This window comes from Macaca mulatta, chromosome 7, assembly GCF_049350105.2.
Source record: "Macaca mulatta isolate MMU2019108-1 chromosome 7, T2T-MMU8v2.0, whole genome shotgun sequence".
Classification (NCBI taxonomy): Eukaryota; Metazoa; Chordata; class Mammalia; order Primates; family Cercopithecidae; genus Macaca; species Macaca mulatta.
The window spans coordinates 42620579-42637575 of record NC_133412.1 but is presented as its reverse complement, the minus strand read 5'-3'; the positions used below and the strand labels follow the sequence as shown (position 1 = coordinate 42637575).

Sequence of the window (16997 nt, the reverse complement as noted above, 5' to 3'; positions counted from 1 at the left end):
AGACACGTACTCACACACATGCACATATATGAGCATTGGGGTCTCAGAAGAGTCCACATACTGGAGCTCTGGGGTCTCAGTGGGTACCAGCAGGCACTCAGATGGAAGTGGGGAGAAGAAAGGAAGAACTGTTCTCACCAGCTGACAACCTATGCCCCACAATTCTTTTGTCCCTCATCCCTTCTGAGGTTCCCTGAGTGTTCCCTCAGAAGCCAGAGAAGCTGAGTAGTTGCCCAGCTCAGACCAGACACACCCAGCTGAGTGGCCAAGGTGGTCTGTGTGCCTAAGAGTGTCTGGAGTATGTGCTAAGACCAGCAAAGTCTTTTCTCTGTGTGGGCGGGCCAGGGCCAGGGGAATGTGGGGCATCAGCAAGCAAGGCTTAGTTAGGCAAGAGCACACCATCTCCTGGGCCATGAAATGCTGCCCAGATGTAGAATTCCCCGTGGCCCCTTCCCAGGGCTGTTTCTAGTGCCCAGCCCACCTCCTGACCCCTCTCTCTCTGCTCTGGACTGTGAAGCCTCAGGCCGCTGCCCACCTGGCCCATCACCAGGTCCTGCGGCATCTCCTCCTTAGGATCTGGACACAAAATCCTGGCCTCTGTGAGCTGCAAGGGGACATGGGGAGGGGAGAGGGAGGCTCATGCTCAGATCTGGTTTCGCTGCTGCTTCCCCTGGCTGGCTGCCACAGGCTGAGCCACCAGCTGTGCTATATAAGGCCGGCGCTGGACTGCTGGAGAGGCGAAGGCTTGGACCCCCAGCTGAGGAGTCCTGCTCAAGACACGGTGAGCTCCACTCCTATTCCCCTCACCCCATCCCTGCACCCCACTGCTGGACTCAACTGCTCCTGCCCTCCCCTGACTACCCCATTCCCTTCTCCCCCACCTCCCCCCACTTTTTGCTATCTAATCCTTCATCTCCCACAGAGAAGACTCCCTTTCTGCTTTGGGAATCTGCTTTCCCCCATTGGCCCAAAGTCCTCTCCCTCCCCGACCTGAGGACAGGAACCCCCAAATGGTCCCACTTAGGGTTTCTTTACCTCTGGGTGCCCTGCTTTATTCCCTGCGGTCAGTCAGTCTGCTTTGTCCAAGTGTTCTGAGGAGCGTGGGATGGCGAGCCTAACCAACAGGGCATATGCTGAGGAAACGGCAGGGATACTGAGAAACTTCCGTGGGCTGCCAGATGGGAAATGGTTTTTCCACAAGGTGTCTCAGGCCACCTCAGCCTCCAGACATCCTTGGAGCAGGCTCAGGCTCAGGCTGAATGCGGTGCAGGTCAGCAGACTGCTCAACTCCCTGCTTGGAGCCCAGAGTGAGATACGCAATGTGGAGGCCTTTGGGACGTCCTGGTGACTCTGCTCCCTCATCCGAGAAACAGGTAGCGGTGGGGCTAGTGGTTTTAGAGCTAGAAGGTCTGCAGCATGGGACTGGTTTGTTCTTCCCCTGGAATATCCAAGTGTTTTCAGATACATATTTTTTTTTAGAGAGGAGGTCTCTTCCCTTTCCTACCACACCCTGGACTTAGGAGGTTGAAGGGAACCACTTTTGAATCCCCAGAAACGAGTCAGATTCTGGGTTGGCCAGAGCTCTAGGGAGACATAAAAATGTTCTGCTCAGCTGCGGCCTGGGCCACGCACGCCCCATGGTTCCTTGCCCTAGTCCCAGGCCTGCTTTCCTCTTCTGACCCTTGCAGTTCCTCACCCACGCTCAGCAGTTACTGGGGAGCCCTGGCCTCTCACAATGCATCCCCTCTGCTTTCCCTCAGCTGGCTCCTGGCTGTGTAACTCCCAGCCAGGCCCCAAACAAAAAGGCCAGAAATGTGTTCCAGCTGCAGCCCGTGCACATCTGGGAATGTGTTCATGGAGGTGGTATGTCCGAGGCATCTGCACCCTCCAGTCAGCCTGCCTTATGAGAGGCCACTGTAGTCGGAGCCAAGTCTTCAGGCCTTAATATGTACCTGTCTGTGTGAGAGTGTGAACTCCATCAAAGGATGGCAAAACAAATGCCCCTCAAGCCTGGGTCTTAGAAGTGACTGATGAGTCACCAAGAGGCTGCTGGGGGTGAGCCCTGGACTCTACTCATTGGCAAGGAATCCCCTCGCCCCTGCGCATCCTTGTGCCCCATCTCCATGTGGGGCCCTGGAGCCTACCCCCAGGGATGGAACCTAGTCTGCCTCATTTGAACTCAGATTCTGAGCCTCTGTACCTCCCAAGCTACCTGGTTTCACGACTCGGGCAAATGTCACTCTCATATCATTCTGTCCACCTTTCCCTCCTTGACAGGTCAAGAAGTATTTCTGCTTGAACCATAAGCAGTGATTCAGAAATATGGAACCTGACAAGCTTTGTTTCTTTACAGGTCACTGGATCTGAGAAACTTCCCAGGGGACCGCATTCCAGAGTCAGAAACTCTGTGAAGCACCCTCACCTACCTCTTGCCACGTTCCCACGGGGCTTGGGGGAAAGATGGTGGGGACCAAGGCCTGGGTGTTCTCCTTCCTGGTCCTGGAAGTCACATCTGTGTTGGGTATAGGCTAAGTATCTGCTGGCTCCCAAATCTTCCACTTGCCACAGTGAAGTCGTGTCTGGTCTGGAACTGAACTATGCATCTGCCTTAAGACACAGCAAGGCCTTAAGACCTGAGGCCACTTTATGGATTTATTCATAATTTATACCGTTTGTTTTTCTCCAAAACTTGAGATTGTTCCCATTGTTCAAACTCACAAAACAGAACTTTTATATGAGGAGAGGGATGAGCAGTCATTCAGAGGGAGGGAAAAAAGATAAGAGGGTTATTTTTAGCCCCAGAGTACTAAATTGAGCTCCAAGCTTCCTGGCAGCCAAAGTAACAGGGAATCACAGGGGATCAGCGAGTTCTCAGAAGTAGGTTTGGGGTTTGGTCTGTTTTTAGTTTTATGAAAATTCTTTTGGCCCAAAGCTCAATTTCATTTAGACCCTGCAGCCAAATTTCACAGACACACCAGAACCCCTTCCGATCTCCTTACCCTCTAACTGCATCCTCTGGTGATACTGAGCTCTGGAAGGAACTGGTAGACTTCCCAAGGCATCTAAGCATCAGAGCTACTAGCCCTCCCCTGCACACTCTCTTCCACCTCCTCGCCTTCCTCTCCTGATTTCTAAGCACATACTCAGGTAAAGCAAAAAAAAAAAAAGAAAAAAAAATTGCTGAAAACCCTGTTTCAAAGCTATATGCCTTGCAGGATTTGTGGCCACAAATGTAGGAACAAAGGCTGTCTCAGCCTGGAACCAACCCCTGTGTGTGCCTGAGTCCTACCTTGCTCTTTCCACCCTGACAGCTGCTGCTTGTAAAGATGATTAACATTCAACCATCTGAGGGGAAATCAGATTAGGTTGATTAAAAGAGCTCCTGTCACCCCAATTAAGCAGCATAGAGAATTCGGATTTGGCTCCTGGAGTAAGCGTTAATTGCCTATCAAAGCTTCTGCAGTCCTCTGCTCTGCATTCTCCTTCCCATTCTGGAGACTCCAACCCAGCCTCAGGTAGGGTACAGCTGGAACTGCTTGTGGCCCGAGGACCCTGTACCCATCCTCAGGCAGTCCCTGCCAGCCTCGTGTGGAAAATTGAAGACCACTGCCCCAATTAGGCCTTAGGAGTCTCTTGTGGGAGAGTGGACTCCCAAGGGAAAGTAAATGGCCATCTATTGTGCCAGGTGTTGAGCTAAAAGGAGTTACCAACACTTATTCAGCATGCATTATGTGCTAGGTGTTCTAGGTGGATTTTATGAATGAGCTTATTTAATCCCCACAATCCTCTAAGGCAGGAACTATTATTATCCTTATTTTATGATGAGAGAGCATGGGGTCAGGTGGGTTAAGTAACTTGCCCAAGGTCACACAGTTAGAAAGTGGCAGAGCCTCAGAAGCCCACGCTGTCAATCTGTATATACTTCAGAGGCTTTTACGTTCTATCTCATGGAATCCTCATGCCAACTGACTCACCCTGCAAGGTGGGAATTAATATCTCCATTTTACAGATGAGGAAAACAAAGCTCCATTTTGCCAAGAAGGTTAGGTGCAGACACCAAAGCAGGAGTCCCAGGCCACTGGCTGCTCAGGAGCATCTGATAATCCATTTCTAGAACAAGAGTGAAAAGGGAGCCACCATTCATTGAGTGTGCACTACATGCCAGGTCTCTTTACATTCATTATCACCTGAATAATGCACCAGGACCCTAGGATACAGAGTTATTAGTGCATTCCTATGTTATGGGGAAACAGGCTCAGAGGAGGAAAGCTTTTCTGAGATTGCACAGCAGTAAGTAGCAGAGTGGGGTTTGAACCCATGCCTGGTGCTCGTGTTCCATCCGCCACCTCACACTGTTTCCCTGCATCTTGAGGAATGCTGTAACTTCCAGTCCTGGCCTCTCACTTAGCTTCTCCTCCTGGCCCTCAGGGAGACAGACGATGCTCACCCAGTCGGTAAGAAGAGTCCAGCCTGGGAAGAGGAACCCCAGCATCTTTTCCAAGCCTGCCGACATCCTGGAGAGTGAGTTGTGGCTGAAGCAGGAAGGGGCTGGAGGGGCAGTCTTTACCGAGCTTCCTAAGTGGATCTCTGAAGCCAGGGCATGATGTCAGGGTTCCATGGAAACGTACTTTTACAAGTATTTGGCCTCCATCTCTGTCCAGCAGAGGAACTTAGTATATAAGACAGCTCAGAATCAGGAATCTGCCTGATACATTTCAGGAATGCTGTGGAGCTTGCTGGGGCCAGAGCACAGGCTGGTGGGAAGGGAGTGGGGAGATGAGTATGGAGAGATGGCTGGGGACAGCTCACTAGCACCCTGAATGCTTAGCTACAGGATCTTAAAGCTGGAGGTGATGTGGCCCGAGCCACATGGAGAAAGCTCACCCTGACTGCAGGATCAGGGATGGGTGTGAATGGCATTGAGGAGGAGCCTTGATGTAGAAAGTGACTGACATGGTTTGGCCAGGCTGATGAGAGTGTGAATGGAGGCCTCAGCAGTGGCAGGTGTAGAGGGGATTGGAGAGATACTGGAGAGACAAATGTGATAGGGCCTGAGGCCAGCTGGGGGTGGGTGAGAGGGAAAGAACTAGAGCGCACCAGGATCACGGCTCCTCTTCAATTTGGCTATGTCTCTCAGGCCCTGGTGAGTGGACAACATGGTTCAACATCGACTACCCAGGTGGGAAGGGCGACTATGAGCGGCTGGACGCCATTCGCTTCTACTATGGGGACCGTGTATGTGCCCGTCCTCTGTGGCTAGAGGCTCGGACCACTGATTGGACACCCGCGGGCAACACTGGCCAAGTGGTCCATGGTAGTCCCCGTGAGGGTTTCTGGTGCCTCAACAGGGAACAGCGGCCTGGTCAGAACTGCTCTAATTACACCGTACGCTTCCTCTGCCCACCAGGTAAGCCAGAACGCCCCACCCCCACCCTACCTCCCACTAGCCTCTGCTCAGGGAGAGGGAGAACTTGCCTCTGGCCACCAGAACTCTCAACATCACACACATGCGTATGCTTGGACTCTCTAATAATAAACAAGTATTGTCATTAGTGCCAGAACCTTCCCAACAGAGTTTTGTGTTTATGGGTACTCTCTACTCAACCTATATTATTGTGTTTGAGTGGCACCACGGTGAAGACCACAGGCTCTGAAGTGGGGCTGCTTGGGTTTGAATTCTGAGCCTGCCATATGACGTGTCCCCTAGACAAATTTTCTGAAATTCTCTTACCCTCAGGTTTCTCATATGTGACACCTGGGTAATATTAAGTCTTCGTAGGGGTTTTTAATGAGGATTAAATGATATGAACGCAGAGGCTTAACCAAGGTAAATGCTCACTGAGTGTTAGTTTCTATTCTTGTTCCTATGTGCCAGATACTGTGCTAGTTATCCATATTATTCAACCTTTACAACTGACCTTTGAGGGATCTCCATCTTGACAAGTGACACGAGGTTCAGAGAAGCTAGGTAACTTCTCACGATTCCATAGCTGATAAGGCAGAGCTGGAGTTTGAACCATGTCTGTGTTTGCAGAGCCTATGCATTTATATCCCCTCCCACCATGGATAATACAGATGTTAGGGGGAGCAGGTCTACTCCCTTCTTGGATGGGGATCCTCCCCCTTAGGGTTCCACAAGATCCCCCAGGCCCAGGAGTCAGTGGTGGTCACCTGGGGTGGGAAATCAGGCTGATCTGAGCAAGGTGTGAAGACCCCATTCTTGTATACAGGCCTCAGGCCAGAGGTGAGGAAGGTGGGCAGAAAGGGGCTTCTTGTCCAAGTCATTGCACGTTCCAGGCCCCGACTTCCCAGGGGTCCCTGACTTCCCAGGGAGTCCTTCCACAGGAGCATGCGGCTGTTTCCACACTGGTGAAGAAGAAAGATAGTGCTATCCCTGCACATCTCGGGAGAGCATATCAAAGTCCCAGTGCTTGGCCAACAAGCACCTCTCACGGCGACCCCTAGCCCATATGGTGCCTCTGTGAAAATTAGAGACCTCACTTCCTCAAGACTTTTGACTTCCATCTGTTGGAAAAATCATTGCAGTAAATATAAATATCAGTGACATCTACAACATAAATGGAAACCTTGTTTTTACCAGAGAAGAAACAGCCTCAGGGTCGGATTTCCTGACAGAGTCCCCTCAAGAGGGAAGTCAGACCGTCTGCTGATCTCACTTTGCAGGGTCCCTGCGCCGAGACACAGAGCACATCTGGAGCCTGTGGTCTCCCTGGAGCAAGTGCTCAGCTGCCTGTGGTCAGACTGGGGTCCAGACTCGCACTCGCACCTGCTTGGCAGAGACGGTGTCGCTGTGCAGCGAGGCCACTGAAGAGGGTCAGCACTGCATGGGCCAGGACTGTACAGGTACCACCCTCCCTCCTGGCACTAGGCAGGGTGTGGTGGGTGAGGCTGAAGAATGAGAAAGGAGTTAGAGGGTCAGTTTGAGACTGATGGATTTTTCATTTACTTACTCACCGCATATTAATTGAGCATCTATTATGTGCCCTAATGAGAGATATATAGGATAATATAGGAACACAGGGCAGGGTCAATTATCAGCCTGGGGGAATCCAGGAGAGCTTCCTAGAGGAGGTATTTTGGGCTAAGTTTTTGTTGTTGTTGTTTTGAGACAGAGCCTTGCTCCATTGCCCAGGCTGGAGTACAATGGCACAATCTTGGCTTACTCCAGCCTCCACCTCCCGGGTTTAAGTGATTCTCCTATCTCAGCCTCCCTAGTAGCTGGGATTACAGGTGCGTGTCACCATGCCCAGCTAATTTTTGTATTTTTTGTAGAGATGGGGTTTCACCATGTTGGCCAAGCTGGTCTTAAACACCTGACCTCAGGTGATCCACCCACCTTGGCCTCCCAAAGTCCTGGGATTACAGGTGTGAACCACCACGCCCGGCCTTCGGATAACTTTTAAAGATTAGTAGGAGTTAGTCATGCAGGCTGATAAGGGAGGGTAGCAAAGGCCAAGGAGGAGAGGAAGTGATCTGTGATGTGGCTGAAGGAATGCCAGAATCCATAGAATCCCTACTGATGTGGCCCCTTGTCCCACAGCCTGTGACCTGACCTGCCCAATGGGCCAGGTGAATGCTGACTGTGATGCCTGCATGTGCCAGGACTTCATGCTTCATGGGGCTGTCTCCCTTCCTGGAGGTGCCCCAGCCTCAGGGGCCACTGTCTACCTGCTGACCAAGACACCTAAGCTGCTGACCCAGACAGACAGTGATGGGAGATTCCGAATCCCTGGCTTGTGCCCTGATGGCAAAAGCATCCTGAAGATCACAAAGGTCAAGTTTGCCCCCATTTTACTCACAATGCCCAAGACAAGCCTGAAGGCAGCCACCATCAATGCAGAGTTTGTGAGGGCAGGTAACTAAATTCTCTGGGGTAGGGCTGGTGAGAAGGTCCAGATTTTTAAATAAAGGGATTATAGTGATAAAAGCTGGCTTCCCAGCTAACTCGGAGTAAAACCCTGAATCCTTACCATGATCTGCATGACCCTATATTATCTGGCCCTCCATTTCTTCTCTGCTCTCCTCTCCTGTTACTTTCTCCACACCAAATTACTCTACTCCAACTGCAGTGGGCTCCTATCTGTTCCTGAAACACACAGGCACGCTCCTGCCTCAGGGCCTTTGTGCTTGCTGCATGTATTCTGTTTAGAATGTTCTTCCTGTAGATATTGGCATGGCTTGCTCCCTCAAATGTATGAAGTCTTCCCTGGCCACCTTATCTAACGGTCAATACAATATAGTGTGAGGTTTGAAGGTCACAGAGAGAAAGGCTTGGGAAGTTCAGAAATGGTGCCGGATGGCCAGAAAATTCTGCCAGGGGCAGCAGAACATGAATATTGCACTATTCAAAATGGTCAGTTCTGTCCCAATGGTAGTGCTTAGGAATCTTGGCTGACACAAGGTCCCCTTGTTTCTCCACTGACCCACCCAGATGCTGCTTGACAGGCCATGGGAGAGGTTCCAGGATGGGGTGTGTGGAAGGATAGACTCCACTGTGAACCAATTCCCTTAGGACCAATGGAGATGGGCTGGGGGTAGGGGTGAAGCCATACAATTTTCACACCACCAAAGACCCTGAGGGAGCAAGGCTCAGTAGAACCTGTCACACACACACAAACCCAAAATGCTATTTCTCATCTTCTGTCCCAGAGATTCCATACATGGTGATGAACCCTGAGACAAAAGCACGGAGAGCTGGGCAGAGCGTGTCCCTGTGCTGCAAGGCCAAAGGGAAGCCCAGTCCGGACAAGTATTTTTGGTGCGTATTCTGCTAGCTACCCTGCCCAATTCTCCTCTTGGAAACCAGAACTTCTTGCATTGGGTCTGGACTTATTAATAAGAACAATAACCAACAGAATAAAGTTACAAGTAAGGCAGTGGTACAGAGCCCGGATGTTGGGACTTACAAATGGGAGCCATGGGGTTGGGAGCCAGACAACCAGCAAGCTCTCTCATTGTACCCTCAAAGCTAGGAGAACCCTTTGGCCGGGCACAGAGGCTCATGCCTGTAATCCCAGCACTTTGGGAAGCTGTGGCAGGTGGATTGCTTGAGCCCAGGAGCTCAAGACCAGCCTGGACAACATAGTAAAGCCCTGTCTCTATAAAAATTTTTAAAAATTAGCCAGGTGTGCAGGCTTGTGTTTCTAGTACCAGCTACTTGGGAGGATGAGGTAGGAGGATCACTTGAGTCCAGGAGGCAGAGGTTGCAGTGAGCTGTGATCATGCCATTGCTCTCCAGCCTGGAGACAGAGCAAGACTCCATGTTTAAAAAAAAAAAAAAAAAAAAAAAAAGCAAACAAGAGCAGGATCCCTTATGGCTGTGAGTCCTTTATCCTTCACAAACATTTTATAGTCACTCTCTTATTTGACCCATCCAACAATCCTGTGAAGTCAGCTGGAAGTCATTGCTGACATTATATAGACCAGAAGGCTGAAGCACAGATTGGTGAGATGGGGCGGGGGAGGTTGTCCAAGCATCCCCAGCCAGGTATGTGGTAGGGCTGGGGCTTAGAACCAAACTCCTTGTTTCCCAGGCCAATTAGTACTCTTGGATGAGCCAAGTCAAAGGTGATATTGACATTAGTGGGAACCCATTCACCATCTGTCTCCTTGGCTGCCTGCTCCTGGCACTTTTCCAGGAATGCCTGCCCTCCCACTGCCCATTCAGGGTCCACCTCTCCATCCCTTGCAGGTATCATAATGACACATTGCTGGATCCTTCCCACTACAAGCATGAGAGCAAGCTGGTGCTGAGGAACCTGCAGCAGGACCAGGCGGGGGAGTACTTTTGCAAGGCCCAGAGTGATGCTGGGGCTGTGAAGTCCAAGGTTGCCCAGCTGATTGTCATAGGTAAGCCTGTCTGGGTCCCCGGGGCCCCTGGGTCTGCAACAGGGCTGGCTGAGCACGCTGGTGCGCATAACTATGCAGTAAAAGCTAAGGCTTTTTCTTTTTTCTTTTCTTTTCTTTTTTTTTGAGATGGAGTCTCGCTCTGTCACCCAGGCTGGAGTGCAGTGGCACCATCTCAGCTCACTGCAACCTCTACCTCCTGGGTTCAAGTGATTCTCCTGCCTTAGCCTCCTGAATAGCTAGGATTACAGGCGTGTACCACCACACCTGGCTAATTTTTGTATTTTTAGTAGAGACGGTGTTTCGCCATGTTGGCCAGGCTGGTCTCAAACTCCTGACCTCCAGTGATCCACCTGTTTCGGCCTCCCGAAGTGCTGGGATTACATGCGTGAACCACCGTGCCTGGCCAAGCTCAGGCTTTTCTGTACTGTGCACAGTGCCAGGACCTCTAGGACACAACGATGGTACAGATCTGAATCCTACCACCATGGAGCCATCATTTGAGGGGGAGTGAAGACATGTAAATAAGAGACAAACAAGATAGAAAAATGCAGCTAAGTCCGGGTGCAGTGGCTCACACCTGTAATCCCAGCACTTTGGGAGGCCAAAGTGGATGGATCACCTGAGGTTAGGAATTCGAGACCAGCCTGGACAACATGGTGAAACCCTGTGTCTACTAAAAATACAAAAATTAGCCAGGCGTGGTGGCGTGCACCTGTAATCCCAGCTACTCAGGAGGCTGAGGTAGTAGAATAGCTTGAACCCAGGAGGGAGAAGTTGCAGTGAGCCAACTTCATGCCACTGCACTCCAGCCTGGGAAACAGAGCAAGACTCTGTCTCCAAAAAAAGAAGAAAAGAAACATGCAGCTAAAATAGGAGATAAGGGGCTGTGGACTCTAATAGATGGTAGATACCTCCCAGGTGGGAGTGACCATGGATGGCTACTTGAGGGAGCAGCTTTCCAGCGGGGGCTTAAATAATGGTTCTCAGCTTTGGCTGCCCATTGGTATGACCTGATTGGGTTTTAAAAAATACTGATGCCTCAGTCTTACCTCCAGAGAGTCTGACTTAATTGGTCTGAGATATGGCCTGGGCATACATAGTTTAAAACCTCCCCATGTGATTCCAATTTTCAACCAAGGTTAGAACCCCTGGTCTTAAAGAATGGGCAGGGATTGTGTATGTGGAGGTGAGGATGTTACAGATTGAGGGGCCCGCATGGGTAAAGATACAGAAGTGGGAACTGAGGGGGCTTTATAAGAAAGGGTGATCTAGAGCTGGCTTCAAGAAGAGAACTGGATGGGGAGAGGTTAGAGGCCAAAGACCAATAAGGGGCCTGTCTTTGGAAAATGAGTAGGAAGGAAGATAGCTTAGTAATTGGTCTAAACAAAACAAAAGGCAAAGAAGGACAGAATGTATTGGAAGGATCCTGGACTACTTCAGACTCTTAAAAAGTTGAGCAACAGGCCGGGTGCGGTGGCTCACGCCTGTAATCCCAGCACTTTGGGAGGCCAAGGAGGGCAGATCACGAGGTGAGGAGATCGAGACCATCCTGGCTAACACGGTGAAACCCCGTCTCTACTAAATATACAAAAAATTAGCTGGGCGAGGTGGTGGGCACCTGTAGTCCCAGCTACTTGGGAGGCTGACCCAGGAGAATGGCGTGAACCTGGGAGGCAGAGCTTGCAGTGAGCCGAGATCGTGCCACTGCACTCCAGCCTGGGCGACAGAGCAAGACTCCATCTCAAAAAAACAAAACACCACCAACAACAACAAATGTTGAGCAACAGACCTCAGGGCAGACACGACACAGGGTACTCTGGATGTTGGCAGAGATGTGGAGCCCTCAGCAGTGGTCCCAACCCATCACACCAAGTTTCCCTGTTTGCTACAGTAATTCTTAATACTACTTTATTATTCTGAAGTTAAATTTATAGATAACTACATATAATTTCCAAATGTATATATGCACGGTCCTAACTATACAACAAAGGATAAATTTTTAAAATTTTAATACAAAATAGTGTGTATTCCCATATCTAAATGCTTTGGCACATTGACACGAGAAGACAAATCAAGAAGTTAGCCACTAGCACTTAAATCCAAGGTCACCATAAACACAACCGCTACAAATGCCGATGGGTACAGAGGTATCATTCTGGCATTCACAGTCCTTAGGTAATGGTGTTGTAGAAACTTAATTTTCCTGAGATGAGGAACAATCCTTGGTATTGTTCTGAGCTAAACAAAGTACAATCTTAGCTCAATTTATATGGTAGTTGCATTCTTGAAAAATTCAGTATATGGTTAAAGCCATGTAAAAGATACTAGGCTCTGACCTTTTGTTTTAGACAGGGTCTTGCTCTGTCGCCCAGGCTGGAGGGTAGTGGCACTCTCACAGCTAACTGCAGCGTTGACCTCCCAGGCTCAAGCAATCCTCCCACCTCAGCCTCCCGAGTAGCTGGGACTACAGGCGTGTGCCACCACGTCCAGCTGGTTTTTGTATTTTTTGTGGAGACAGGGTTTCATCATATTGCCCTGGCTGGTCTCGAACTCCTGGGCTCAAGCAATCCACCCACCTTGGCCTTCCAAAGTGTTGGGATAACAGCTGTGAACCACTGCATCCGTTCAAAGCTTTGATCACTTTAAACAGGTTTTCTACCTACATGAGTGTCTGGTGGAATATGTGAAAGTCGTTCAGAACACAGAAAGATTCTTTATGCAGAATGGTACTATGCATTGCAGGACATAGAACCTCAATGGCCCCTACCCACAATATGCCAGTAACATCCCCAATTTTGGTGATAACCCAAAACACCTTCACAAATTTTCAAGACCCCTCCATTGAGACAAACTGCCACTATAGTGGTCTCATCAACCAACTCTGTTTCCCCACATATAAAACGGGATCAGTAATAGCTGTTCCATCTCCCTCCAGAGAGTTCTGTGAGAATGAGAGTCATGGATACACAAGTCCTTTGAAAACCACAGAACACTGTAGAGAGGTGAGGTTGAGGTACTCTTTGTGTAGGATGTAAACTTACATCTTAATTTCCACAACATTTCCCTCCACAGCACCTGATGAGACTCCTTGCAACCCAGTTCCTGAGAGCTATCTTATCCGGCTGCCCCATGATTGCTTTCAGAATGCCACCAACTCCTTCTACTATGACGTGGGACGCTGCCCTGTCAAGACTTGTGCAGGGCAGCAGGATAATGGGATCAGGTGTCGTGATGCTGTGCAGAACTGCTGTGGCATCTCCAAAACAGAGGAGAGGGAGATCCAGTGCAGTGGCTACACGCTACCCACAAAGGTGGCCAAGGAGTGCAGCTGCCAGCGGTGTACAGAAACTCGGAGCATCGTGCGGGGCCGTGTCAGTGCTGCTGACAATGGGGAGCCCATGCGCTTTGGCCATGTGTACATGGGGAACAGCCGTGTAAGCATGACTGGCTACAAGGGTACTTTCACCCTCCATGTCCCCCAGGACACCGAGAGGCTGGTGCTCACATTTGTGGACAGGCTGCAGAAGTTCGTCAACACCACCAAAGTGCTACCTTTCAACAAGAAGGGGAGTGCCGTGTTCCATGAAATTAAGATGCTTCGTCGAAAAGAGCCCATCACTTTGGAAGCCATGGAGACCAACATCATTCCTCTGGGGGAAATGGTTGGTGAAGACCCCATGGCTGAACTGGAGATTCCATCCAAGAGTTTCTACAGGCAGAATGGGGAGCCCTACACAGGAAAAGTGAAGGCCAGTGTGACCTTCCTGGATCCCCGGAATATTTCCACAGCCACAGCTGCCCAGAGTGACCTGAACTTCATCAATGACGAAGGAGACACTTTCCCCCTTCGGACATATGGCATGTTCTCTGTGGACTTCAGAGATGAGGTCACCTCAGAGCCACTTAATGCTGGCAAAGTGAAGGTCCACCTGGACTCGACCCAGGTCAAGATGCCAGAGCACATATCCACAGTGAAACTCTGGTCACTCAATCCAGACACAGGGCTGTGGGAGGAGGAAAGTGATTTCAAATTTGAAAATCAAAGGAGGAACAAAAGGGAAGACAGAACCTTCCTGGTGGGCAACATGGAGATCCGTGAGAGAAGGCTCTTTAACCTGGATGTTCCTGAAAGCAGGCGGTGTTTTGTTAAGGTGAGGGCCTACCGGAGTGAGAGGTTCTTGCCTAGTGAGCAGATCCAGGGGGTTGTGATCTCCGTGATTAATCTGGAGCCTAGAACTGGCTTCTCGTCCAACCCTAGGGCCTGGGGCCGCTTTGACAGTGTCATCACAGGCCCCAATGGGGCCTGTGTGCCTGCCTTCTGTGATGACCAGTCCCCTGATGCCTATTCTGCCTATGTCTTGGCAAGCCTGGCTGGGGAGGAACTGCAAGCAGTGGAGTCTTTTCCTAAATTCAACCCAAATGCAATTGGCGTCCCTCAGCCCTATCTCAACAAGCTCAATTACCGTCGGACGGACCATGAGGATCCACGGGTTAAAAAGACAGCCTTCCAGATTAGCATGGCCAAGCCAAGGCCCAACTCAGCTGAGGAGAGCAACGGGCCCATCTATGCCTTTGAGAACCTCCGGGCATGTGAAGAGGCACCACCCAGTGCAGCCCACTTCCGGTTCTACCAGATTGAGGGGGATCGATATGACTACAATACAGTCCCCTTCAATGAAGATGATCCTATGAGCTGGACTGAAGACTATCTGGCATGGTGGCCAAAGCCGATGGAATTCAGGGCCTGCTATATCAAGGTGAAGATTGTGGGGCCACTGGAAGTCAATGTGCGATCCCGCAACATGGGGGGCACTCATCGGCGGACAGTGGGGAAGCTGTATGGAATCCGAGATGTGAGGAGCACTCGGGACAGGGACCAGCCCAATGTCTCAGCTGCCTGTCTGGAGTTCAAGTGCAGTGGGATGCTCTATGACCAGGACCGTGTGGACCGCACCCTGGTGAAGGTCATTCCCCAGGGCAGCTGCCGTCGAGCCAGTGTGAACCCCATGTTGCATGAGTACCTGGTCAACCACTTGCCACTTGCAGTCAACAACGACACCAGTGAGTACACCATGCTGGCACCCTTGGACCCACTAGGCCACAACTATGGCATCTACACTGTCACTGACCAGGACCCTCGAACAGCCAAGGAGATTGCGCTTGGCCGGTGCTTTGATGGCACATCCGATGGCTCCTCCAGAATCATGAAGAGCAATGTGGGAGTAGCCCTCACCTTCAACTGCGTAGAGAGGCAGGTAGGCCGCCAGAGTGCCTTCCAATACCTCCAAAGCACCCCAGCCCGGTCTCCTGCTGCAGGCACTGTCCAAGGAAGAGTGCCCTTAAGGAGGCAGCAGCGAGCGAGCAGGAGTGGCCAGCGCCAGCGGGGAGTGGTGGCCTCTCTGAGATTTCCTAGAGTTGCTCAACAGCCCCTGATCAACTGAGTTTTGTGGTACTTCACCCTCTTCTCCCCTCATTTCATGTGATAGCCATTGTGAGACTGATGCACAAACTGTCACTTGGTTAATTTAAGCACATCTGTTTTGGTGCAATTTGCTTGTTTCTTCATGCCTTTACTTACTTTGTCCCATGATACTGATTGGCATGTGGCCCCCAAAATGGCACAATAAAGCCCCTTTGTGAAACTGTTCTTTAAAAGAAACACAAGAAATTGGCCACTGGTAAAACTCTGCAGCTTCAACTGTTCTTCATTTAATGCCATTAATGCAAATATACTTCCTCTTCTTTTTGCATGGTTTTGCCCACCTCTGCAATAGTGATAATCTGATGCTGAAGATCAAATAACCAATAAAAAACATATTTCTTGGCCTTGCTCCACAGGATATAAGCAAGCCTTGATCATAGTTCATACATATAAATGGTGGTGAAATAAAGAAATAAAATGCAATATTTTTACTTGAAATGTAAATAACTTATTTATTTCTTTGCTAAATTTGGAATTCTAGTGCACATTCAAAGTTAAGCTATTAAATATAGGGTAATCATAGTTCCTCTACTAAGTCTGGAAAGAACATCTCCTGGTATCCACAATTACACCAGGTTGCTAATTGTATTTGTACATTTCCCTTTGCATTTGCTTTTGTTCTTGCTAGAAACCCAGTGTAGCCCAGGGCAGATGTCAATAAATGCATATTCTGTATTTTGATTCTGAGGCCACTGTCCTGTCTTTTAACTATTAAAGTGAGCCAGCTGCTCAGAGGGGTACAGCGGACTCTGGAAAGCAGTCACAGGTGGTGTAGGTCCTGGCCCCCTAAGTTACAGGGCAGGGCAACATAGGCACACACTCCAGCAGTCAAGTTTGTTCTCATGGATCACATTTTCCGTTTGCAGAAAAGAGCAGATTCCTGGAGTTGTGAGCATGTTCTGGGCTCCTGAGCAAAACTAAAAATATGTCCTGATTTTTTTTCTTTCCTTCTTTCCAATACTTTGGAGCTTATACAATGGCTTGGCCCAGGGTCTGACAAGCTGGCCAAGTGGTCCTTTGGCTCCCCCAAAAGCCTGTTGCCTTCTCCAGCTGGCCTGGCCAGCCTCACTCAGAAATGATGGGCTTTTTCTTTTTTCTTTACGCTCTTCTAAAGATGTTCAGCTTTTCCAGACACCAGATCTCTGTTGTGTGTTACAGACCCTGTCCCTGGAGCAAAACAACTGGTCCAAATGGGCACAGTTTTGGTTTTGGAAAAGGTATTTGGTTTACAATAGTAAATCAGAGGCCCGCAGGTGGTGCCAGAGCAATCTCAGTGGCATTACAGTCAGAGTAGTGTGGTGTGGGGTTGGCTAGGATGCACTCACTGCCCCTATCCCAACCCCTCCAGAATCTGTCAGGCTAGAGGCCAAAGGGTTTGGGAGAAGACAGGGCACTGTTTACAATCAGGACAAAAAGCTTTCCCTGATGCCCCGGTCAGCCTAGGGCAGCTCCTTTACCTATCTCTGGCCTGGGCTGGATTTGCACTCTTGGATCAAACCAAGCTCCTGGGAATTCAGTTTGTAATCAATTAGAAATTTCTCTAGCTGAGCACATCCCAATAACCACAGAAAAAGCAAGCATCTGCAGGAGTGAGGACTAGTGGCCTTGTGATTGCAACTTGACCCACTTCCAGACTCCACATCTG

The 16997-nt window shown here is 49.9% G+C and overlaps 1 protein-coding gene across 1 annotated transcript; it reads left to right on the top strand.

The window, feature by feature from the left end:
- Positions 1–372: 372 nt before the first annotated feature.
- On the top strand, positions 373–16033 carry CILP (cartilage intermediate layer protein). The gene is made up of 9 exons (XM_015142477.3): positions 373–781; positions 2354–2521; positions 4429–4521; positions 5138–5407; positions 6685–6864; positions 7562–7876; positions 8671–8779; positions 9713–9870; positions 12943–16033. The coding sequence occupies exons 2-9, from the start codon at positions 2461–2463 to the stop codon at positions 15309–15311; spliced, it is 3555 nt and encodes a 1184-aa protein (XP_014997963.2). The 5' UTR covers positions 373–781; positions 2354–2460; the 3' UTR covers positions 15312–16033.
- The last annotated feature ends 964 nt before the right edge of the window (positions 16034–16997 follow it).